Source organism: Lissotriton vulgaris, chromosome 3_2, assembly GCF_964263255.1.
Source record: "Lissotriton vulgaris chromosome 3_2, aLisVul1.2, whole genome shotgun sequence".
Taxonomy (NCBI): domain Eukaryota; kingdom Metazoa; phylum Chordata; class Amphibia; order Caudata; family Salamandridae; genus Lissotriton; species Lissotriton vulgaris.
In genome coordinates, this window is record NC_141690.1 from 134,285,720 (window position 1) to 134,311,062 (window position 25,343).

At 44.6% G+C, this 25,343-nt stretch overlaps 1 protein-coding gene across 2 annotated transcripts in view; it reads left to right on the plus strand.

Annotated features, from left to right (window-relative positions):
- The window catches only part of SLC2A9 (solute carrier family 2 member 9), a 1,599,887-nt gene that overhangs the window by 516,380 nt on the left and 1,058,164 nt on the right, over nt 1-25,343 (plus strand). For both annotated transcript variants that reach the window (XM_086964092.1, XM_086964093.1), the window contains exon 5: nt 13,904-14,028. In XM_086964092.1, the coding sequence (XP_086820218.1) occupies nt 13,904-14,028 (125 nt within the window). The remainder of the gene's footprint in view (nt 1-13,903; nt 14,029-25,343) is intronic.

Sequence of the window (25,343 nt, forward strand, 5' to 3'; positions counted from 1 at the left end):
ACCCACAGAAAGACTAGGCCCATGCACCACTCACTACCCCTGGGCATAATGGATGAAAGCTAGGCAAAATGGGTGCAGGCCTGAGAACACTGCCTGCATTCAAAATGGCCCCCTCCATCACAGCACATGGCCAGGGCCTGTAGCAGCACTCAAAATGGCCCCCAACCACATGGCATGTCCACAACAGGCCAAAAAAACGAAAATCACAGAAAAATCAGCACAATCCCAAGCCATCCAGCCCCTCCATGATGTTTAAATTCACGACAACCCACAGAAAGACTAGGCCCATGCACCACTTACTACCCCGGGTGAAAAGGCCACAACAGGCCAAAAAAATGAAAATCACAGAAAAATCAGCACAATCCCAAGCCATCCAGCCCCTCCATGATGTTTAAATTCAAAACACCCCACAGAAAGACTCAGTGCACCCACCACTGAGTACCCCTGGGCAAAAGGCCCCAAAACAGCCCAAAAATCGAAAATTCCAAAATTGTAGTTGCAGCAACTGTAATGCCCCAAACAAACTTACTTGTGAAATTTCTAATCCAAAAGTGATCCAAAGAAAGTCAAAAAGGCCTCAAATCCAAATAGCCAGCAGCATCCACAAAAAGTAATCCTTCCAGCTCCAGATCCAAATGAAAAGTGACCAGGAGATGGACAAAGCACTGGGAGGAGCCTGCTGGACAGAAACAAGAAGTTGAAGACTGTGGGGCACTTCCTTCCTCCCGCCCCCCTCCCCCCTCCCCAAAATGGACTCCTCGCAAAAAAAGTGCAGGCAAATGTCAACCTGAGGAGTTATTCAGATAAAAATCATCATTTCCAGAAGGTTTATGCTGCTTGCTGGTGGATTTCTTGTGCAGAATTGCAAATTTTATATTTTTGCAAGTGCGAGATTGTTGCTGCTCGCCGCATCTCCAAGCTCGCAATTGCGAAGTACCACGATACGTGATCACGGCGTACTCGCGTTGACAAACTCTCGCTGTAAAAGTTGGCAAGCCGCGATTACGTAATCGTGCTTGCCAAATTCCCGCTGGATCCCGCAGCAAGATCCAAAATGGAGCAGCACTCGCAAAATATCAAGAAAAATAACTCGGCAAACGATGAATGACTGGAAGTAAACGCCGCACGCCGCAAAATTGTATCACCAAGAAAAAAAAAATCCGCTGCGTGCGAATTTGCGGATTTTGCGGGAAATTCGCAAATCTCGGGGAGTGCAAATTTACTGAAATTCCGCAAAATCTGCGAGCGTAAAGGATTTTCCGCCCATGCTTAGTTCAGCAGTGAGCCCATACCTTTGGCAGAAAGCCTCCTTCATGTTGGCGTAGGTCAGGGTTCCCGCCCTCTCTAAAGGGGGTAAGACATCCCTCCCAGAAGCCTCAAAGTGTTTCCATAAGCACGTCCCCCCATGCTTCTCAGGCACCTCATTCATCCTCAGTACCATCTCATATGCTGTGAACTATGCATAAACATCATCACCCCTCTGGTAATCCCACACTAGGACTTTGGGAATGTACACCTTCCACACTGGCACTGGTTGTATGCTGCCAAAATTTGAACTGGACTCTGCCTGGTTAACCTTCATTTAAAGTTCCCTCATGTTTAACTCATGAGCTAAGAGAATCTTCCAGGGCGAGAGCATTCCTACTCTTCTCTGCTCGCTTTTCACTTTCAATGAGCAGCTTCTTCTCCTCCTCCTGAGTTTTAAGTTTCAACTCCTTTAACTCATGCTCTCTGACCCTTTGGTTTTCCTCCAACTCCTCTGGTGAAAAACTCCTCCCTGAAGCTGGTCCCTCCACTGGCAAATCTTGTGGACCAAATCCATCCTCATCCACCTCAACATCACCCACCTCCTTTGTCCCTGTGGCTTCCCCCCAGGCCCTCAAGGCCACTTGCAGCTCCTTCATCTTGGTGCTACTTTTCATGGGACCTCCCAAAGCTCTGCAGAATTGCCTCAATTGATCAACCTTGTAGGTAAGCAATGCCTTAAGGTTGAACTCTAATTCTGCAGCCTCACCGGCTCCTTGACTCCTCTGAGACATGATGTGTGGCTTAAAGGTTGCTCAAAACAAAACCAACTAGAACCAACAAATCAAGAACAGAATATGTGGTTGCGTTGTGGTCTGCGCTATTTATGATGTACACCAATCACTGTAAGTGCATTTGCAAATACACATTCAAATCTCACACCACTGACGACCAAATGTTAGACCCAGGATCCCTGGTTGGCTGAGGTAGGAATCTTAGGCCAAGTAGGGACCCGCGTTCCAACATCAGGGAAAGGAAAGGCACCTTCATAGATAGCCCCGCTCACCCCCTCGGTAGCGTGGCATGAGCAGCCAGGCTTATCTTCAAGGCAAATGTATAAAGTATTCGCAACCATGCTCACAATAATCCAATAATGACACCACAAAAAAACTCCACACAAGTTTTATAAAACGAGTATAAACTTTACCTAAAAAGATATACGATAAGACCACGCAATATAAAACCAACATATGAGGTTGTGTAATATTTCTCCTGGCCGGTTGTTAGGCCAGTCAGCCATTGTAAATTCTGGCGATGTCAATGAGCACTTCGAAACATTCTCCTATACTCCTAATATCATGTCATACAGTTCGTAATGCTAGAAGCAGGCACTTTTGCAATGTAAAAATACTACGTTACGTAGCAATCAGACACTCTGCAATCAAAAGAATGAAATGCGTAACGCAACAATCAGGCACTTTGGAAGATAAAATAATACAATGCATAATACAACCACCAGATATGTTGTGCTTCAAAAATAAGACAAGGCGTATACACCACTCAGGTAATTTGTTATGCAGGAATAATGAAATGCGCAATACACTAATCAGGTAGTTCATTATGCAGAAACAAGGCAATGCGTCATACAACAATCAGGAAGTTTATTATGCAGATAAAATGCCAAGTGTCATACACTAATCAGGTAGTTCGTTATAATGGAATAATGCAATGCGTAATAATCTAGGGCCAGATGTAGGAAGGCTGTTACCGGTCGTAACTGCCGAAATTAACGAATTTCGGCCATTACCGACCGGTAATAGGCTTTTCTGATGTAGGGGCCGAAATAACAATTTGGTAATTTACCGAATCGGTAATTTAAGGAATCTGTAAATTACCGATTTCTTAAGTACCGATTCGGTAAATTACCTAATTCCTAATGTAGGGAGCACTTAAATGAGTGCTTATCCCATGTCAGGATTCGTTATTTACCACCAACTACAAGTTGGTGGTAAATAACGAAAAATCCCCAAAAAGCAATTTTAAGCAAATTGCTTCAGTGCCATGTTGCAGACATACATGCCCTTAGTTTGTGTATGTCTGCAACATGTGCACCCATACACAATTAAACGGTGCAACAGGATGTCTGTCAAAGTGACACCCTGCCACCCTTCACTGTTTTGCCCCTTTTACTGAATCGGTATTTACCGATTCGGTAATTGACATTCAATCCTATGGGCCTCCAGGCCCATAGGAATGAATGGCAATGATTTGATAATTTCCGAATCTTGACGATTCGGTAATTTTTACTGAATATTTTGCTACATAGTATTTACCGATTCTAAAATACCGAATCGGTACAATTCGCTATTTTAGAATCGGTAAATACATCTAGCCCTTAATCAGGTATTCCGTTATGCAGAAATTAGGAAATGTGTAATACGACGGTCAGGTCCTCTGTTCTGCAGAAATTGAATACAACATACTACACTCAGGCCTTGATCAAAGGGCCTTAGACGGTCTCTCCACCTCTCCTTCTGACTTACAGTCAGCTTCTCACAGTTGTCCCCACTACAGTACAATGTTATCCCAAAGTGCAGCTTCGCACTCCGGCCCCTGTACCGCCACTCCCTTGGCAATATGGGCCGCAGCCCGAGCCGAAGCAGAGGCTTGTGCTACCAACACAAGGGAGAGGCTGAGAGCATCTCCCTCCGAGCCCGTGCCCTGCCCCAGGAGTCGACGCACGTTACCTGGGGGGCACAAACCCATTCCCTTGCCTTTGTCCAGCAACTGGGCCTCCAATGCAGCTTTGTGAAATGGCAATCGCGGCTCGGGCCGGCAACTCAGCTCCTCTGGGACTGTCGGTCTGGGCTGCTTCAGTTATGCCACAAAGCACACGCACACAGTGTCGCTGGGTCTTCCTTCACTCTGGGTGCACAATTACTGGGCACTCCACACACAGGTCTCAGGCTGCACAAAGTTTATGTGCACAGCTTTGCTGAGACTTACTTTACTCCGGTGCACAGGATAACAGCACAGTGGAGCTCCAGGCCCATTTAAAAATGATAGGCCTCCCAGAGAAAGTTGGCTCAGTCCAGCCCCAAGGAAATTCTGGAGCAGTGGAGCCTGAAAGAATGACCTATTCTACTTCACCAGAGAGCAAAGGGTATGATGAAAAGTCTTCCCCACAAACTAAAGGCAAGGGTCAGTTTCCTCAGGAAACTGATCCTACCCCTTGTGAAGGAACTGCCCCAGAGGTAGTCAGGCCTGGCCTGGCAGAGCCTCGGAGGGCAAGGGAGCCTTCAAAGGAGGTACCCAGCCTGGAGCAGGTATCCTGCCCCTCTCTACCCAGCCTCAGTCAGCCTAGGGCTGTAGAGGTCAGCGATGTCAGTGGAACCCGTAGGGCCCACTGCCAGGAACAATCTCCTAATCCACAGATTAGGGAACCTCAGCCTAGTAGTACTAGACAGGGGGATAATCCTCAGCCAACTGAGGGATCCCTCTTACTCTTATGCAATGACATCCCCGAGATGGCCTTTGTCGGGCAAAGGAAAACCTGGGACCAAGCTGTGCCAGACCTTTCCTGGCCCTCCATTGTTCCAACGAAAAAAGAAATCAACCAAAAGCTCTAGGCAGCAAGAGGTTGACCCCTAGGGATAGATGTAAGTCAGTCATAGAGAGAACAGCCTCCATGAAGGCCAGTGCTCTGAGGCAGCAGAGACTAACCCTGTTAGGGCCTTACTTACCTACTCGGGTACCCCGTCAGCCTCTTTCTTGCCTCAAACAGCTGGCAGGTAGTCACCCCAAAAGTTTGAGAGGATTCAACACCCTACAGGGGAGGAAGTTCTCAGTGGTCCATAAGATAGGGAGTATCCATGCAAAAGCAGGACCTTCCTTATATGGCTCCTTAGGAAATAAAGTTTCACCTGGGCAAGGTGAGCCTTATCTCCTTTTGTTTGGAGGGGTGTTATGTAGAAAGGTATGATCCTTCTGCATGTGTAACCCACTTTTTGGCTGGTGCTGGGCTGGTTTTTGACTAATCTGACTGGGATCCTGCTAATTGTGACCCCAGGAAGGATTCTTAAACTTTGAAACTTCAACCCCGACACTCCCACAGAATTATACGGCGCACGCGGTTGTGTTCCCACACTGCACCGGTCCTCTGAAGGGTCCCTACTTACTCACCTCTGGTGGTTCCTTGGGGTTCCAGCAATTCTACATCCTCTAGAAACTGTATTCACTCAAGTCGTGGTTCTTATATCACTATTTGATGGTGGCATGGGCTTTACCAGTTTTACTGTCAGTCCCAATACTTTGGGCAAGCACAGACAGGAGCCTCTGATAAATGGTCAGAGGGTTGTAGCCTTTAAAGACACAGGGGCTAGTTTCACCAAGATGACAGACAACTAGTGTCCCTCTTCAACTCTTAATTGAGTACCAATTCCAGATAACTAATAATGATGGTATTAGAACTGATCACCCCATGTCCATAGTTAATCTTAGCTGGGGAGGAGTCACTGGCCCTAAGAGGATTGCAGGATCCCCAAGCCTGCCTATAGATTGGGGAATGATTTAGAAACTTCAGCCTGGGCTGAAGTAGAACTCCAGACCCATTTAAAAATGATAGGCCTCCCAGAGAAAGTTGGTGTGACCCCTAGGGCCCCAGTCCAACCCCAAGGGAATTCTGGAGCAGTGAAACCGCCTGAAAGAATGGCCTATTCTACTCAACCAGAGAGCAAAGGGGAAGAAGAAAAATCTCCCCCCCACAAACTACAGGCAAGGGTCAGCTTCCTCAGGAAACTGATCCTACCCCTTGTGAAAGAACTGCCACAGAGGCGGTCAGGCCTTGCCTGGCAGAGCCACTGAGGGCAGGGGAGACTTTCAAGGAGGTACCCAGTCTGGAGCAGGTATCCTGCCCCTCTCTACCCAGCCTGAGTCAGCTTAGGGCCACAGAGGGCAGGGATGTCAGTGGACCTGCTAGGGCCCACTGCCAGGAGGAATTTCCTAATCCACGGATTAGGGAACCCCAGCCTAGTAATACTAGACATGAGGATACTCCTCAGCAATCTGACGGATCCCTCTTACCCTTAGGCAATAACATCCATCAGATGGACTTTGTTCGGAAAAGGAAAACCTGGGACCAAGCTGTCCCAAACCTTCCCAGTTCCTCCATTGTTCCAACCAAAAGAGAGGGTGGGTTATCAACACGGATTGCCTGAGGTGGAGGGGCAGTGTGTTCCAGGTCTTAGCGGTGAGGTAGGAGAAGGATCTTCCTCCAGTTGGGGTCTTGTGGATCCGTGGGATGGAGGCCAGGGTGACTTGGGCGAAGAACAGAGTTTGGCAGGTATGTAGAAAGCGAGGTGGTGGTTCAGATATTCTAGTCCTGCATTGTCGAGAGCATTGTAGGCATGTGTGAGGAGCTTGAAGGTGATTCTCTTGTTGACTGGGAGCCAGTGGCGTTGTCAGAGGTATTTTGTCATGTGGCTGCGGCAGGGGATGTCCAGGACCAGTTTGGCTGCAGCATTTTGGACATTCTTTAGTTTCCTAAGCTGCTTCTGGGTGACATTGGTGTAGAGTGCTTTGCCGTAGTCAAGTCTACTGGTGATGAGTGCTTGGGTGACTGGCTTTCTGGATTCTGTGGGAAGCCATCCATAAACAAAAGTGCACAATTTTTATTTAGGCATAGGTAAATATACACATGACTCACATAAGTTCCAGGGCACAAATCCAGTTTAAAGATGTAATGTCCTAGTCTTCCTGCATTTAAAGACAGGAGGGTCTTCTAATTCAATGAATTTACCACTACAATGAAAAAAATACCTCCCTCTAGTGCATCAAGATGAGTATTTCACACCCAAAAGAGGGATTACAAAAGTCCATGTGCACCAGAGTATTCTAGAATAGATATTTTCCTGATCAGTCAGTCTCTAGCTGACACCATTGAAACCACAAATATTTCAGTCATGTCATGCCCCAGTTATGATGGAACTGAACATGATCCTGCAAACAGATCCATATATCCAACTAAATTAGTCCCTGAAAACTAAATTACTAATTGGCCCAGTGCTTCATCTCAAGAATACAGACGAATATGGACTTTGTTATACTTTTCTTTTTTAGATGTCCCCTCTAAAGGGCCTTTAGTGGGGCTTGGCAGTAGCCCGCTTGTGGAATGCTGTATCTCAGTCTCTAATGTTTCAGTATGAATTTTGTTGGACTTGACCTTTTTTGCATGGTTATCCCCAAACCTTTTGCTTCTTCGTCCTATTTTTTCCTGACCTGTGTTTGTTGGCTTTAGGACTCTGGGCACTTTACCACTGCTAATCAATGCTAAAGTACATATGCTCTCTGTGTAAATTGTTATCATGATTGGTTATCCAGGGTTGCCATATGGGCCGGCAGCACTAATTGTGCCACCCACGTTAGTAGCCCTGAAAAGGTGTCCAAGACCTGCCACTGCAGGGTCTGTGCACAGTGTTTAACAGCCATGTAAATCTGGCAAGTAGACTCACCTACAAGATCCTAACCTTCCCTTTTCTTTAATGAAAGGCACCCTTATGATAGGCAAGGGGTACCCCCCTGGGCAGGGTGCAGAGTATGTGGAAGATATGAAATGTCCTGGTGTGTGTGACATGTCCTAATAGTAAAATACTGCCAATTTTGTTTTTCACTATTGAAAGGCTATCTGTCCCATATGTTAGAATGGCAAATACTTTGTAACATCTTACAAGTATAACTTCTGATTGGGACAAGATAGAGAAATAAAGTTTAGGCTCTCTGAACTCAGAATTTAATAACACATCTTTAATGGCAGAACCCCCCTTGTGGAATGCTGTATCTCTGTCTCCAGTGTTTCAGTATGAATTTCAATAAGCTTGGAAGCCAATTTAGCTGAATAATATTCTGCTGGTAGTGAGTGTGAGTAGTGGCTCTTATCTCATTCCAGCTCTTTCACAGCTTTCCACTGTCAATAGTTTTTATTGAGCTTCAGATTGTGACTAAGATATGGTAGCTAGGGCAACTGCATTGCTCTTGGCCGCTTATTTCCCCTCTCTCCTCAAAGAGGTTAATATAATTGGTTACAAATAGCTGATTGATCTTCTGTTGTGTAAAAATGATCCCACTAATCTCATCCCTAACACTAGTAATTGGAGATCCACTTACTCAGTGCGTGTGATGGCCACACAATAGAAATGGAGAGAAGTGGAAGGTTGGATCTGTTCAAGTTCACATCACTGACCCCATTTAAATCATGCACACTATCATTTGTGCATGTGTAAACTTGGCCAGTATGGCCATGATGAAGTGATTACGAGCAGAAGCAGTGTTTCCTCGTGGCATTGCACCATCATTGTCAGGCCAAAAGCTTAGAGCTATTTGTTCTCAATAGAAGCACGAGTTGCCATCAAGTACCAGATCCATGGTCCCTATGGCTCCAATCCAATCACTATTGAAGTTCCTAGGCCAATCTGTTCCATTCACAATGGTTTTCATACCCATGAGTAACTGGGATTATCTTCACACAGTGTTGATTTTGTTGTCATACATTGCATGCTGTAAGACACAGCTTGCCCAAGAGTTTTTTACTTACTCTGGGCACCAGACCCCCAGGTATTTCCAAAGTCCTAATCAGATGCTTGGATTCTGTTAAGGGCTGAAACGTTATCAACACTTATTAAGAACAAACTGTTTGCAATTTCAAGATTCACATGTACACAGGCAACTACAGGCCTGTTCTAATAATGTAAACAATATGCAGTTATTTGTATACCAACATACCTATAAACCTTTGCACACTGCCTATTCACTATTTTGGTTGTTATTTTCTCACATGGGGGTCACTTTGCACCTATGTCTTTATGATAAACAGTTGAACATGAAGTTTATGTTGTGAATAAACCTTGTAACTGGAGCTTGCTGAAGATTAATTTTTTGTAAACCTTATCTACTACAGTCATTTTGCTTTTTTTGTATTGATTATCTTGTTGTGAATGAGTTCCATGTGAACCACTGTAACTTTAGTCACATTTACAAAGGAGGACACATTCATGTCTCAACACCCACTGTACCCTGTGTTCTGGCGCTGTGATCTATTGATTAGACTTCAGAATCGGTAGTGTGCTTTATTGCCCTCCTGGCAATTGCTAAACTCAGCCTCAGCCTCATTTCTGACGGTTTCTCAATATGCCAGTTCTTTTGCCTCTTTAGAGCCCAGTCAGTCAACGTGTGAGACCTTTATGAACCCAGAACTATAGTATATCACCCTTTATAAAGCCTCTTTTGAATCTTCATAGACGTATGAGTTGCCACCAACTCTTAATTTCAACTTGGCATGAAACAGTAACATATATCATAGGACCATATTGAAGAGTTTATATTTGACAATCAGAAATTAGGCTCTCTGCTGTAGCACCTCTGCAGTGTAGTCTGGTGAAATCATAACTTCCCTATTCCTTACCGCAAAATAGATACCTTTCCTCACCCTCTGCAGGATAAAATATCTGTCTCTGTAGTGAAGTGTTTGGGCTACCATTGGCCTGGGAATCCCCCCAAGAGGTGGCAGGAACATCTGGACTCTGTGCTCACTTTACAGTGTATAGGTTATACAGGCCCAGGGGTGCATCAGTCTGTACAGCCTCGTCCCAATCTAGGGAACAATGTTATTGTTAGAGATGTAATCAATTAAGTCCATCACCCATAAATTGTTCCTCCTTACTTGTCATCAAGATATTTGCTGAACTTGACCCACTGTACAGGGCCACCCCCAATCTTTTTGCCTTCACCCCTTCTGTTTTCAGAATTTTTTGTTGTTGTTGGCAATAGGATCCTGTTCACTTTACCCCTTGTGTTCTTTCCCCAAAACATGGTAAAATTGGCCTAAACTCATAGGCACATTTTATTTACTTGCAAGTCCCTTGTAGAAGGGACTATAAAGTAAAATAAATTGTAAAAGTGGGCCTGCAGCACTCATTGTGCCACCCACTAAAGTAGTACTTGCTTCAGGCTTGCCGCTACAGCCTGTAGTGCAGATTTAAACTGCTTTTCGATCTGGCAAAATAAACCTTCTGCCAGACCTAAACCTTGATTTTTAATACTTATAAATCACTCCTAGGATAGGCCCTAAAACTCATCAGGCAAGGTTTATTGTATTTGAAAAGTAAAACATGTTGGTTTAAGTTTTACATGTCCTGTTAGCGAAAAACTCCTAACTTTATTTTCACTATTTCAAGGTCAACCCCTCCCATAGACTTACATTGGGTAACCTTTTTACATTTCTAACTTTTGATTGGCAGCAGGTAGGAATGTCAAGTTTACTCTCAAATTAATTGTAATTTAAAATCTTCCTCAGTGATAACGTTTGATTTTAAGTCACAATTCTGAAATGCCACTTTGGGGAAATTTCCCATCCTTACCATCTGTACCTTCTGCCAGTGTCCAGGGTCACATGACTTTGTGTTTTCTTCCCACTCAGTTAGACAAAAGGGATCAGTGTTGGCAGGATGGACCACTTGCATTTCAAAGGGGATTGTCTCCAGCACACACAAAGGATCTTGTCACTAGTCTTTTTTTACCGCAGACATCTTGGAGACTTGGTAGGGAAAGAAAGAACTTTCCTACACTAAGTGTGGCATTAGGCCAGTATCTCCCCGCACTTCAAAGGCTGATCTCATGTATGAATTTTGGGCTACAGGGACACAAGCTCCAGAGGCCTTTCTGCAACTGCCCAGCTGACCTGCTGTACTGGACCTGTCTAGACCCGTAACTGCCCCTCCTGAGCCCTGCTAACCTCTGCTAGAGTGAGTTCCTAATCCCTAAGAGGCGCCTCCACAGGCCCTGGATTCTTGGCTGGCATCAGTTCAGTTCCTCCTGTGAAGCTTATTTGGCTTGTTTGCACTGAGGCTCTGCTGCCCGCAGCAACCGCCAACACGGAGCTCTGGTGAAGCTGACTCCTCACTCTACAGTGACTACCATCTGCAATGCACTCCCTGCTCCTTGTGGCCTACTCCACCTCAAACAGAACTCTTTCTGCCAGACTTTAAGAAGGAAACATTTTCAGCAGGAATAACCTATCCCCTGAATCCAACCCGCACTCCCCCGTGGTCTTCTTGAACAGGAGACTTTCTCCTGGTCTAGGACGAACAGAGAACCGAGAGTGGCGCTTCTTTCTTCTATAATTTTGTTATCATTTTATTTACTAAAACGTACTCTATTTTCTAAATTGGTTGGGTTTTTCTTGTGTTATGTTTTCACTTTATTTCTGCTTGTGTGCTACATAACTACGTTATACTTTGTCTTTAAGTTAAGCCTGACTGTTTTCATGCCAAGCTCCAAGAGGGTTAAGCGCAGGTTAATTTACTGATTTTTGAGGGTCACCCTGACATGGGTTGCGGTTGCTTCTTAAGAAGGGTTCTCACTCCCCATAACCATGACCCTATTTCTTACTGTCTTCTTAGACACTCCAGGGACTGGACCCGTTTTATCAATTTCAAAACCTCTTTCAGTAGGGTCTGAATGTTTGGTTTAAGGTTTCGAATAAAACCTTGGTTGGTCTTGACCAAATCCAACACTTTCTCTTGTTATCCCTTAGGAGGTTCACATCCACACATAAAGAGTCAGTTTTGAGTTCCAGTGCATCTCAGCAAGTCGCTATTACCTTGAGAATTTTGTCTGAATTTGTTTCATAATGAGAAGTTTGTGCCAGTATTGTGTCTTTTTCTGGCACAGAAAAAAAAGATTCAGGGCCTGATTTAGAACTCGGCAAAAGGATGTTATGAGATTGATATATCAGCAGAATGGATATCCGGAACCATTCTAAATCACGCCCTAAGTCACAAGGTAAAACCCCTGACTACTTTGAACTTGGTTGATGTATCTGACTCACGCTCTTTTGTGGTCTACCTGAAATTGTTCCTATGCCCTAGTCTACCATCAGCGTTTTGCGTTTTTTGGTGCTATTTTCACTACATCTTTAAAAATTAATTTCTTCTCTTCCACTTATTGGATTTTTGCATTTATTATATTATTCTATATTGTTTTAAATTTGGAGTAGGGTTTTTATTTTATTGCGTTTATTAGTTTTTAGCTGTTTTAGTATTTCTAAATGTTTAATCATTTTCTCTTGTCTATTCTGTGCCATAGCTACTAAGCCTGGGTTTAAATTACTGAAACCAGTCATTAGAGATAACAGGATTGTGCATTTATCACTTGTGGTAAACCCAACTAATAAACCACTTAGTCACAGCTGAAATTTGGCATTTCTTTGCCAAAGTGTTTGGCTACTTTCACTTGAACGAGATCTCCCATTTTGAACACTCTTTTTGACATAGAACAATGAGAATCCTTATGGACCTTTGTTAATCTCTGATGTTTCTCGATGATCATAGCAGCATTTGCATTCACTTCTCTTATGGTACATTTACTTCCCTTTCCTCTCTTCACTTCATTTAAATAGGGCATATGTCTGAATTCACAGTTCCCTCACTAAGATGGAAACATGTTGAGTACCCAGTAACAGTGTGTACAGTATTCATATATGACCACAACATTGACATTACAGATTGGAGAATTGATTTTTTGCAAGCTACATGGGATTTAATCTTTAAAAAATCATTAGACTGACGGTGGTATAGGGAAGTTCTATGTTTATCCAACAACTCTGGATGAAAGTAACAGTTTTAGTGTTACATTCAACTCTGGACTTTTTCACTGACGTCATCTATCAGAAACTAGCTTGCCTGATAATTCTTCTATGAAAAACATAACTGCAAGGGTTTCTATGACTGCCCTCATATGGGAATCCACTACATTTCTTCAAACTAATTTAAAAACCAGCGAATACCAATGCATCGGCATGTTGTTTGAGCAAAAAGCAGAGTGATGCAACAAAACAAAGGTGTGCTTGCTCCGGGATTTATTTGGCGCATTTAGGGAAACAATGTAGTTGTCTATGGTATTTAATGCTTATGGCTGGCAACCAATAGCCCATCCTTGTGCCAAATAAAGGTGGTGTGCATCAGAACAGGAGACAATTAAGCAGAAATGTTTTTTTTATTTATCCTGCCCTTGGCACCTTTAGAACTAATCAAAATTAGTCCTTGGAGAAATGGTGTTCTGTCTGCGTAATCAAAGTAAATTTGATCATTTTGCATTACTCCTGTGACACAAAATTACTGAGAAGTATGCAATTATCCTGCTCGCATAATTTAGAGTAACTTGGGGCAAAGATTCCTATCACAGGAGCATGGGAACAGAGCACGAGCAGTTGCTGCTGGTCTTTTTTCATTGCTATTTTCTTGATGTAAAATGCCTCTTTGGATCCATTTTAGATGTGCGCTAAAAACACCCTTAATTCATAATTCCGCATAATCTTGCACCATTTTTCTTTAATTTGACATAATTACGCTTCACAAGTAACGCCCACCCCATGGCGCATTTATGCCATTACTCCAATTGTCAGGTTGCAGTGCAAGCTAGTACACCAAGCCACCCTATCTTGCTCCATCCAATGCAACACATCTCACTCTTCAGTACCATGAACACGAAATACAATAATATAGTATCTATTCTGTTTATTTTAATGTATACTAAAATAATTTTTGCGAATATTGGAGATGCTCGACAGGTTGATTAATTTTTTGCAACTGCATTTTTTTCTTTTCAGAAAGGGAACATTACTGCTCAATAATGTGTTTGCCGTGACAGCAGCCTTGCTGATGAGTCTGTCTTTATTAGCTGGATCGTTAGAAATGCTTATATTAGGCCGATTCGTCATGGGTTTTGATGGAGGTAAGGTTTCGATTTGCTTTTTCATTTAATTAAAGTAAAACTGATATTGCAAGAAGACACAATTGCTTGTTTTTGTATTTCAGTTCTTATTCCCCAAATCTTTCTGTAAGACCACACACAATTAATTGAGCTCATATATCCATTTGGAAGTGACCATGATCGTTATAAAGACTATCACATGAAATGGGAAATAAAAAGATGACTGAAACAGAATGCATTGCAGATGTCTGTAAATATTACACCACTGAAGCCCTGATTATGAATCAGGCAGTTTTCCTGGGTACTCGAACATTGAACTTTATTTTACCACGCAGCAATCCACACAGAAAAATCACATGAGGCTCTGGCTGCAGCAGCCAAGCCTCTTTCCCTGTATTTGTTTTACGGCACGGGGGACACCATGCACTGATCTCCCCCATCCAGAACTTAGGAGCATATTTATGAGAGGATTGCCTCACATTTGCACACACAAAGTGGTATGTGTGTGACAGAAGCCTCTACGTCAGATTTATGAAGTCACGCAAAGTCATTTTGCGTGGTTTTGATTGGCTTCAAAAATCTGAAGGAAGGCAACGCAGCGCAAATAACTGCGTTGCCTTACTCAATGTACGGGAGACATTCCTTGGGTGTTGCGGTGGGTGTTCCCAGCCAACTCCCATGGTTTTTCACCAATTTCCAGATTTACAAGGACTTGTAAACCTGGGAATGCGCTAACATCTTACGTCTCCGCAGATGAGGCATAATGAGGAGAAATATCTATATTCCTGCCCATGTTTTTCTCATTCTATGCATGCTGCATTCTGCAGCACACATAGAAGGAGAAAACGCCTCTGAGGATTGTGTTTGTGCAGGAAGGTGCCCCTTCCTGTAACAAAAACAATCCTGCACGCAACACAGACACCCTCGCAACACAGTGCAAGGGTGCCTCGTTGACACTAGGCTGCCAAACCGGCGTCAGCACAAGGGGAAAGGACAGGAATGCACCATATTGGATTGAATGAGCGCATTGCTGCCCTTTCCGTCTGGCGCAGCGCAGTGCAACAAGGTAGCTTGCTGCGCTGCGTCAGAATCTGGAAAATATGCCCCTTATTCCCCAAACCTCACTTCCTTCCCCACTTCACATAGAGGCTGCTGCTTACATTTACCACGCACTAACATCAGGTGATATATGTATGCATTATACTCCACGTATTTGTGAATTCTGTGACCTTTTCTGACTGATACATCCATCTCAACATAGTAATTCTGCATTCAATGTGGTTTAGCTTGTATTTGCATGTATTGACATGGTGTTACTACATAGTGATGTACTTTTTACATATATTAACCACTTTACCTGTTCTGTACGCACCCACGGACCCTTCTGCTGCAACGCCTGCAAGTTCACCTGCATCGGACCTGCACCACTCCAGCAGTGCTCAAGACCTCGACGAGCAACAGCAGCAGCCACCTAAAGTGCATCCTGCTCAACACCCGCTCCGTCCACAGACACGCTGTCGAGCTCTGGAACCTGCTCGACACTACTTCACCAGACGTCGCCTTCCTCACGGAAACCTGGATGAACGCCTCTTCAGCACCCGACATCGCCATCGCCATCCCAGACGGCTACAAGATCATCCGAAAGGACCGCATCAACCACACCGAAGGAGGCATCGCCATCGTCCACAGGAACACCATCCGCATCACGACCAACACCGACGACACCCTCGCAACTGCCGAGCACCTGCACTTTCAGGTCCACATTAACCCCAAGACCACCCTCAGAGGCACCCTCATCTACAGACCCCCGGGACAACGCACACAATTCAGCGAAGACATCGCCGACTTCATCAGCCCGCACGCCCTCTGCTCCGCTGACTACATCCTCCTAGGGGACCTCAACTTCCACCTGGAGAACAACAACGACCGCAACACCACCACCCTGCTGGACAACCTCGCCAACCTGGGACTCAAGCAGCTGGTCACCACCCCCACCCACTACGCCGGACACACACTCGACCCCGTCTTCTCATCCAGCAAGGACATCGCCTTCAGCCACGCCACCGGACTCCACTGGACGGACCACAGCTGCGTCCACTTCAGCTTCGGAAGGACCACGATCCACCGCCACCAGCAACAGGTTGCACGCAGGAGCTGGAACAAGATCACAGCCGACCAGCTCGCGACCTCCCTGAACATGAACCCTCCCACCAGCACAACGAACCCTAGCCAGGCGGCCACCAACCTCACGAAGTGGATCAGCGACTGCGCAGACGAGCTCGCCCCCCTGAGGACCTCGCCCAGCAGACCCGGTAGCAAGAAAGCCCCATGGTTCACCGACGAACTCAAGAGCTCCAAGAAGAACTGCCGAGCCCTCGAGAGAACCTGGCGCAGAGACCCAACACCGGACAACATGACTGCCCTCAAGCTCGCCACCCGAAAACACCACCAACTCATCCACACCGCCAAGAAAACTGCATTCAAGGAACGACTGGACAACAACGCACACAACAGCAAGGAACTCTTCTACATCGTCAATGAACTCTCCAACCCCAACGCCGGAAACAACGACATCACCCCTTCGCAAGACCTCTGCAACTCCCTCGCCTCCTACTTCCACAACAAGATCGCGGACATACACAACAGCTTCAGCACTCAACCGACGAACGCCACGACCGGACCACCGCCCCCCACCACCACCCTCCGCGCCTGGACTCCGATCAGCACCGAAGACACCGTCCGCACGATGAACTCCATCCACTCCGGATCTCCGACCGACCCCTGCCCTCACCACGTCTTCAACACGCTGTCATCGCACCCCACCTGCGGGACATCATCAACACCTCCTTCGACACCGCGACCTTCCCGGAGAGCTGGAAGCACGCCGAACTCAGCGCTCTACTAAAGAAGCCATCGGCCGACCCCACCGACCTCAAGAACTACCGCCCCATCTCGCTGCTCCCATTTCCTGCAAAAGTCATCGAGAAGACCGTCAACAAGCAGGTGGCCGCCTTCCTCGAGACGAATGGATCCCTCGACCCCTCGCAGTCTGGCTTCCGGGCCAACCACAGCACCGAGACCGCCCTGATCGCAGCCACCGATGACATCCGAGCGCTGCTCGACAACGGAGAAACAGCGGCCCTCATCCTCCTCGACCTCTTCACTGCCTTCGACACTGTCTGCCACCGTACCCTAGTACAACGCCTCAGCAACGTCGGAGTCCAGGAGAAGGCACTGGAGTGGATCATCTCCTTCCTCGCGCCTTCCCCCGTTCGGATCTGAAGCCACCGAAGTCACCTGCGGCGTCCCTCAGGGCTCCTCGCTCAGTCCAACCCTCTTCAACGTCTACATGAGCCCTTCGCAGACATGGCACGCCAGCACAACCTCAACATCATCTCCTACGCCGACGACACCCAGCTGATCCTCTCCCTTACCAACGACCCCGCCACCGCCAGAGCCAACCTTCACGAAGGGATGAAAGAGGTAGCCGAATGGATGAAGAACAGCCGCCTGAAACTGAACTCGGACAAGACGGAAGTCCTCATCCTGGGATCCTCACCCGCCGCTTGGGACGACTCCTGGTGGCCCCCCGCCCTAGGCAGCGCACCCAAACCAACAGACCACGCACGCAACCTGGGCTTCATCCTGGACTCCTCCCTCTCCATGACCAGACAAGTCAGCGCCGTCTCCTCGTCGTGCTTCAACATCCTGCGCATGCTACGTAAGATCTTCCGGTGGATCCCCACCGAGACCAGGAAGACGGTCACCCAGGCCCTCGTCACCAGCCGTCTGGACTACGGCAACTCCCTCTACGCCGGAACCACCGCCAAACTCCAGAAGAGACTCCAGCGGATCCAGAACGCCTCAGCACGACTCATCCTGGACATCCCCCGTCGCAGCCACATCTCCGGACACCTGAGAGACCTGCACTGGCTCCCGGTCAACAAGAGAATCACCTTCCGTCTCCTCACCCACGCACACAAAGCCCTACACAACCAAGGCCCAGGATACCTCAACAGCCGCTTCAACTTCTACGCTCCCAAACGCCAGCTTCGATCGACCAGCCACTCCCTCGCCGCCGTCCCCCGCATCCGAAGAGCCACCACAGGGGGACGGTCCTTCTCCTACCTCGCGGCCAAGACATGGAACTCCCTCCCCACCCACCTCCGCCTGACCCAGGACCACCTCGCCTTCAGGAAGCAACTCAAGACCTGGCTGTTCGAGCAGTAGCGAACCTCCCTCCCCCAGCGCCTTGAGACCCTCTGGGTGAGTAGCGCGCTATATAAATGCGATGATTGATTGATTGATTGTACGACATGCAATCAAAACCCACATGTTCTTTTAAGAGGCCTTACTAGGTGCTCTGGCAGTGAATACTAATAGGAACTGCATCATAGGAAGTAACCAATATGCTGTCCAGTGCTTGTGTGATTAAAGTCTGCTGGGATGTGAAGCTCTACAGCGAGTGAGGTCTCCACTGAAGCGCTTCTAATCATGTAAACGTATCCAGGTAGGCTGTAATCATTTTGGGCCTTTGATTTTTCTGCTGAGGGTCCCACTAATTGTGTTTCACTCTAACAAGGACTTGAATGCTAACCACCACTGCCTGTCTTTTAAAATTGGTTCTATGTCAAGAGGCTCCATACACCAAAGTTTAGGTAGGAGTTCATTTGACCAGTCTTTCTGGGTACAGAGATCAACAAGCACATCACGGGGCATATTATCAAGGGGGTTTATCTCCGCTTTTTTGGCTTTAAAAGCCAAGAAAGCGGAGATAAAATTATCTCCCTATTACCTAGCCGTCGCTAACACCAGTTAGCGACAGCTAGTAGGAGATAGCGACCATCTTGGGCCCCACTTTGCATGTCAGTGATATTTATCACTAATGATATGCAAAGTGGGCGTGCCAAGATGTTAGCGACTGAAAACAGTCGCTAACATCGCTATCTCCTATTACCAACTTTTGGAGATATTCGCGCTAAGCGCGAATATCTCCAAAAGCTAACGCCTCCCCTGAGCAGTTCTTAGCCATGTTATCCAATGGGAGGTGGATAACATGGCTAAGAGCATTAGCTCGGTAATGCATGAATATCGCTGACTTTTCAGCGATATTCATGCATTGCGGCGATTTTTATCGCATTTGCGATAAACCTTGGTAATACCAAGGTTTATTTGCGGTAAAAATCGCCGCAGCGCAGCGGTAAATTTTTGTCTCTAACCAAGCAATAGCGATAATTATCGCTATTGCTTGGTAATATGCCCCCACCATCTGCGTCCCCACTCCAACCATCTTCTGCAGAACTCGCCTCATCCCAGCATTCCACCCATGCTCACAACCCTAACGTTCCACATTCCAGCCTAGCATCACTCAACACATCTTCCCTCTTAAACACAAAATATAGCAGCTTAAAAAAAAGAAATCAATAATTGAAGGGACAATGGGACTCAATGGTAAAAGTGAGCACAAAGCATACAGGGACAGTTTCTATGTAAAATGTAGCCATAAAATCATCGTAGAAGTACAGAAAATACATTTTACAAATCTGCTAGGAAATAAAAGACAGGTTAAAATAGTGTATACATGACACTACTGATGTATTGGCCTAGAAATAATTTCTATAACACACAGGTATGCGTCTAACCTTTTGTGGACTATTGGAACGGGATATATCATGATTTTTGCTTTGAACCTTATAATCATCTCCCACTCCCAACCGGGCCCACACAAATTCCTCCTTTTCTCTAGGAACAACAGAAATTAGGCTTTTATTCCAGAACTCACTATTACTGGTGTCTACCATGCTTGGCAAAATCCACATTATTTGTACCAGCACTGAAAACTGATATACTCCTTTGGGTACTTGCACCCAAGAACACCGGCATACCTGCTCAACACCTCCTTCCTCACATCAGAGACACCTGACATATAAGCGGCGTCCACCACACATCTGTTCATCCACTCTCAGTTCAACTTGGATCCCAGAAGCGACCTCTAGGTTAGACAAAAGGGGGCATTCCAGTCAACACATCGAGTGTGATCCTGTATGCCCACAACATTTCCTCCATTACTTGACTCCAAAGTAGTTTGCTAATCAAGGCAAGTTGTAAATGATCCTTTATAATGTGACTGAAGTGTTCAACAAGACCATTGCTCCATAGGATGGTATAGTGACGTCCTAGTATGCTTAATCTCCTTGAAATGTAAGAATGATCTAAAATCGTCTGAGCTGGGTACCACTGTCTGTCACTATCTCATTGTGGTACCCATCCCACATGCACACTTTCTGAAGGAATTGGATTACAGTGCTTGTATTTGCACTCTTCACAAATGTAACTTTGGACAACTTCGACAAATAGTCTATCAGCACAATAGCAAACTTTGAATTTTCCTCTTATGGGTCCTGCCACATCTAAGGCTAATTTGGACCAAAGCATAGATGGAACTTCTACAAGGATGACAGGGGAAGGCTGAGTTATTTAAGTTTTATTACTCAAGTTACACAGACCACAGTCTCTCAAAAACATGTAATATCTTTATCCACCTCAGGCCATCAAAATCCTCCTGCTCTTCAAAGCCCTAATCTGAATGTGGGTTTCATGCGCTTGCTCCAAATCACTTTTTTTTAAACAAAACACACAACTAATCACAAATGTCTGTATAACAATCCATTACCACATGTGAGCTCATTTGCTACCTGAAAGTAAGGCTTTACCTGCTGTTCTAACAGCTTAGCATTGGGTCAATCCCGCATCAACCATTTCATAACATCCTTGAGTATAGCATCTGTGTCACACTCCATTCTCCATTCCTCCTCACTCAAAACAGCACTCAACACATCATGCACCTGGCAAGTCATACAAATTTTATACTTGTCATCCAAATTAAAATCATTGTTCCCTTGTAATGGCATTTTGGGCAAGAAATCAGCAATAATGTTAATTTTCCTGGGTGCAGATTCAATGCAGTAATTGAATTCCTGAAGTCGAAATTGCCCCTTGCCAATTCTGGGAACAGCACTTGCAGCCCCCTTTATACTAAATAAGTCGATTGATGGTTTGGGATCATGTCGGAAGGTGAAGTACACATCCCACACCTACATGCGGAAATACTGGGCACCCAACCACAACACTAATGCCTCCTTCTCTATAGTGGAGTGCCTCTCAGTGGTCTAGAATGCAAAAGCTAAAAAGTTATCTTTAACATTTATTGAATCTGCATGAGAACAGCACAGAAACCAAAATTGCTGGCATGAGTGACAGTGATGGTGTTGTCCCTAGTATCATATAATATCAATGGCTAAGCAGAAAAAATGCCCTGATGAATGCCATCAAAAGCCATTTGACACTCATCATTAAACATATACATTGTGCTGTTTTTTAATAATTGACGTAAAAGACTGAATTTGCTAGCAAAATGTGGAACAAATTTGGAATAAAACTCCGCCAACCCACGAAAAGATTGCAACTGATCTTTGTTGACTGACCCAGGGGCATCTTCAAGTGCCTTCATAAATTTTCCTTTGGGTGATTCTCCATCTTTGGATATAGGGTGCCCCAGATAATCAACCTCATTTTCTTCGAACATACATTTTTCATGCCTAAGTGTCAGGCTGGTCTTCTTTAAAATCTGTAGGACATTGTCTAATTTCACATTATGCCTACCAAACTACCAAAAATGAGTAAATCATCCTGACAATACCTCACACCCTCACAATTGCGGAACATTTGCTTCATAAATCTCTGGAAAACAGATGACGTCAATAAGAACCCAAAATGCATACATGTGAAATGGAAAGCTCCTTCAGGGGTAAAAAAAGATGTTAGGTGACTAGAATCAGGGCTCAACACCACCTGGTGATACTGAGCTGACATATTAAGTGTGGAGAAACTGAAGCATTCTCAAGAGTACATAACATTTCGTCTAAATTAGGTAGATGTTCTCTATCGACCTAAACATTTTGATTCAAACATGCAGATCTGCACACAGATGGATTGAGTTGCCTTTTTTTGTGCTAAAACAATCGGAGACAACAATTTAGATACCTCTATTGTCTCAATCATCTTTTTCTCAAACAGTTTGTCTAACTCACTGTTCTCAATAACAGAGGTACTTTACGAACCTTGTGAGCAATCAGTAAAGACCAAGTTTTCAAGACTTTTCGATGTTGAAAATCCACCAACCTTCTAAGGCTTTCAGCAAAGACTTCAGGGAATTTTTTCAGCTAATGGTTCTTAACTGCAAAACTCATGAACACCAATTTAGATTTGGACACCACACAATCAGAATTGTTGGGATCCAGAACTATGTCCAACTCACATTGACCTTAGAACTTAGGAGGTAAAGACGCTTTTTTAGCTACATTTTCCATCAAACTCTTCCATCGTCTGGAATTGACCTTCAATATCAATTCTCTTGCCCCAATAAGCATAGACTTTAATACTATTCTCCATTAAGTCCTGTGGTAAGAATTGTTTGAAATCATCTACATTAATCAATGTAACTGGTGATCCTGAATCAGCTTTTACCTGTACTAGAACGATGTTCATCATACCATTACACAAAGTTGGCTTCCTTTTTAATGGTTGCAACATAGCAACATCAGCGACCACACCAGGAACATAACAATCATTACCCCCAGCACGCACTTGAACTGGAAGTATAAGGTCACCTTCAGACTCATCCATACTTACTTTCCCCGAATTATCGATCAACAATACCATACATTTGCATGTTTCCTGACACACCCAAGCAAAATGACCCTGTCAGTTACATTAAAAGCACATTTGATTCATATCTGGACAAGATTTTGCAGTTGCAGCATGCGCATGGCTGCTGCAACTGAAGCACACAACCTGATCATCAATCCTAGATTTGGCCCTTTTGTCAAAGGCCCTAACACTTTTAAGCACTGAGTCCTTTCTTGTGCTTTCAGATCACCCCTAATCTTAAGGGCACATACTTCCTTTGATAATTTATTTTTTCTTAGGTTTAGATATTTCCCTAAAATGTGCTTGGGAATTCTTAATTGCTCTTGCAATGCATAAGGCAGATTCTAGATTAGGATCTTCTGTGGACAATAACCAATCTTGTTGTTATTGATTTTTAAAATTAGCTCAATCACGAATAATCTCAACCTTGAATTTACAATACTTGCACATACTGGCCAATGTTCTAAGAAACGATACAAAGCCATTGATAGATTCACCCTGCATCAGTGATCGTTGAAGTAACTTATGTCTCTCCAAAACAAAATCATGTACAGAGAGAATCTTTTTGTTAGTTTTTTAACAATGGACACATTCTCATCTATATTATCAACATATGTGCTCTCCCCTGATGCACGTTCTGGATTAATTTGTGTGTTGACCACATTTAAAGGAAGTGACTTCAAAATCGATCTGCCTTCCAACATAAATTGTGTAACATTTATTTAAAAAAATCTTATTGGCAATTTTATTCCTATAGCCTCCATGAAAAAACTGGAAATATATCTTTCCAGCATAACCAATGCAAAGGTGGGGAATCAGGAACAGTTAAAAAAGGAGGATACTGTCAGAACCAATAAGTCAATGCAAAGTAGTCAATTATATTAAATTAAGCTACCGCTAACATAGTAATGCGTAGTTTTAAAGAAAAAACGAAATATATATATTTCACCAACATTGAAAGAGGAATATACCGATAATATGCGGTGTCAGATCAATATAAATCTTTAAAATAGCAGCCGGAATTAAAATAAGGAGCCCAGTGCCAAATGGCACTCCAAAACAGGTGCAATTTACACAGAATATGGTGGCCGTAATAATGATGTGGAGCCCAGTCCAAGATGGCACTCCAAACCGGTGCTAATGCCGGTTGAAATTAAACTAAGGAACCCGATTAAAAATGGCACTCCAAAAAGGGATGATGGTCTATTTTCTATTATAATCCTCAACAGCCCTACTTCAAAGAACAGTGCAAGACCCTAATAATATGGACCCGCATGGTAAACAACTTTAACAAGGATTCCACACAAGATATTCAGCTGCCAGGCCTCAACAACCAGGAAGGCGCCAAGTTAATTGTGGCAGCCTCATCAAAAATAGCAGTCAGGAGCACAGGCGTCAAACTGGTGGTCACTCCTGCTTGTCCCCAGTGTAGAGAGGCTTTATACACCAAGGATTTAGGTATGAGTTTATTTGGTCCATCTTACGGGTACAGAAACCACCAGAACATCACCATCTGCTTCCCGGCACCAACAGTCTTCGGCACAACCCCCCGCATTCTACCCACGCTCTCACCCCTAACATTCCACATTCCAGCCTGGCATGATCCAACAGTCTGCTGCTGCAAAGCTGTGGTAAGAACCTCTGTGCTGATTACACATGAACACCTGCCAAACATGTGCGAGCCACCTGAGTGGGACTGCTGTGTAGATGAGCCTGGTATCTATGGAAAAGTAGCCTGTCGTTGATGGGAACTTGAGTACATAGGTTAGTGTATATTATTATTATTATTATTATTATTATTATTATTATTATTATTATTATTATTATTATTATTAAGCTTATAAAGCACCTTGTTACTCCAACGGAGTGTACCTGCACTCGGATATCACAGACCAATACCACTGAGCCCAAACCCCCCCTCCCCCAAGCCCACTGATCCTAAAGCAAGAAGCCCTCTAGCCAGAAGCTAACACCAGTCCCCAGGGGGTGCTTGAAAGAACCATCGGCCACATGCATCAATGTTCCCGTTTGCGAATTCTTAATTGCAAATATTAAGGAATCGCAATTAAGAATTCGCAAATGGCTATGCATTAAGAAATCGCTATTTTTTTGCGATTTCTTAATTTTCCATAATTGCGATTCACAATTTGCGAATCACAATTAAGGAATCCCTTTTCATTGATTCCTATGGGCCTAGAGGCCCATAGGAATGAATGTGAAGGCATTCTCATTTTGCGATTCGCAATTAGGGAATCGCAAAATGAGAATGCAATTTCAGGGGTGCAGGGAGGGTCCAAAGGACCCCCCTGCACCCCTGAAATGTACCTTTAAGTACTTTTTACACACACACATGCCCCATGGGCATGTGTGTGTGTAAAATGAAAATTTCAAAAATGCACTTTTGTGCATTTTTGAAAGTTATTGCAACTTACCATGAAGTTTAACTTCATGTTAATTTACCACTTCCTATTTGCGATTTAGCAATTTAAAAAAAATCATGCATTGCATTTAAGAAATCGCAAAATTGCGATTTCTTAAATGCAATCGCAATTTTAAAAATCGCAAATAAATTGCGATTTCTTAAATTGCGAAAAAAGCAAAAAATGCTTAATGCATCCCAAATCAAT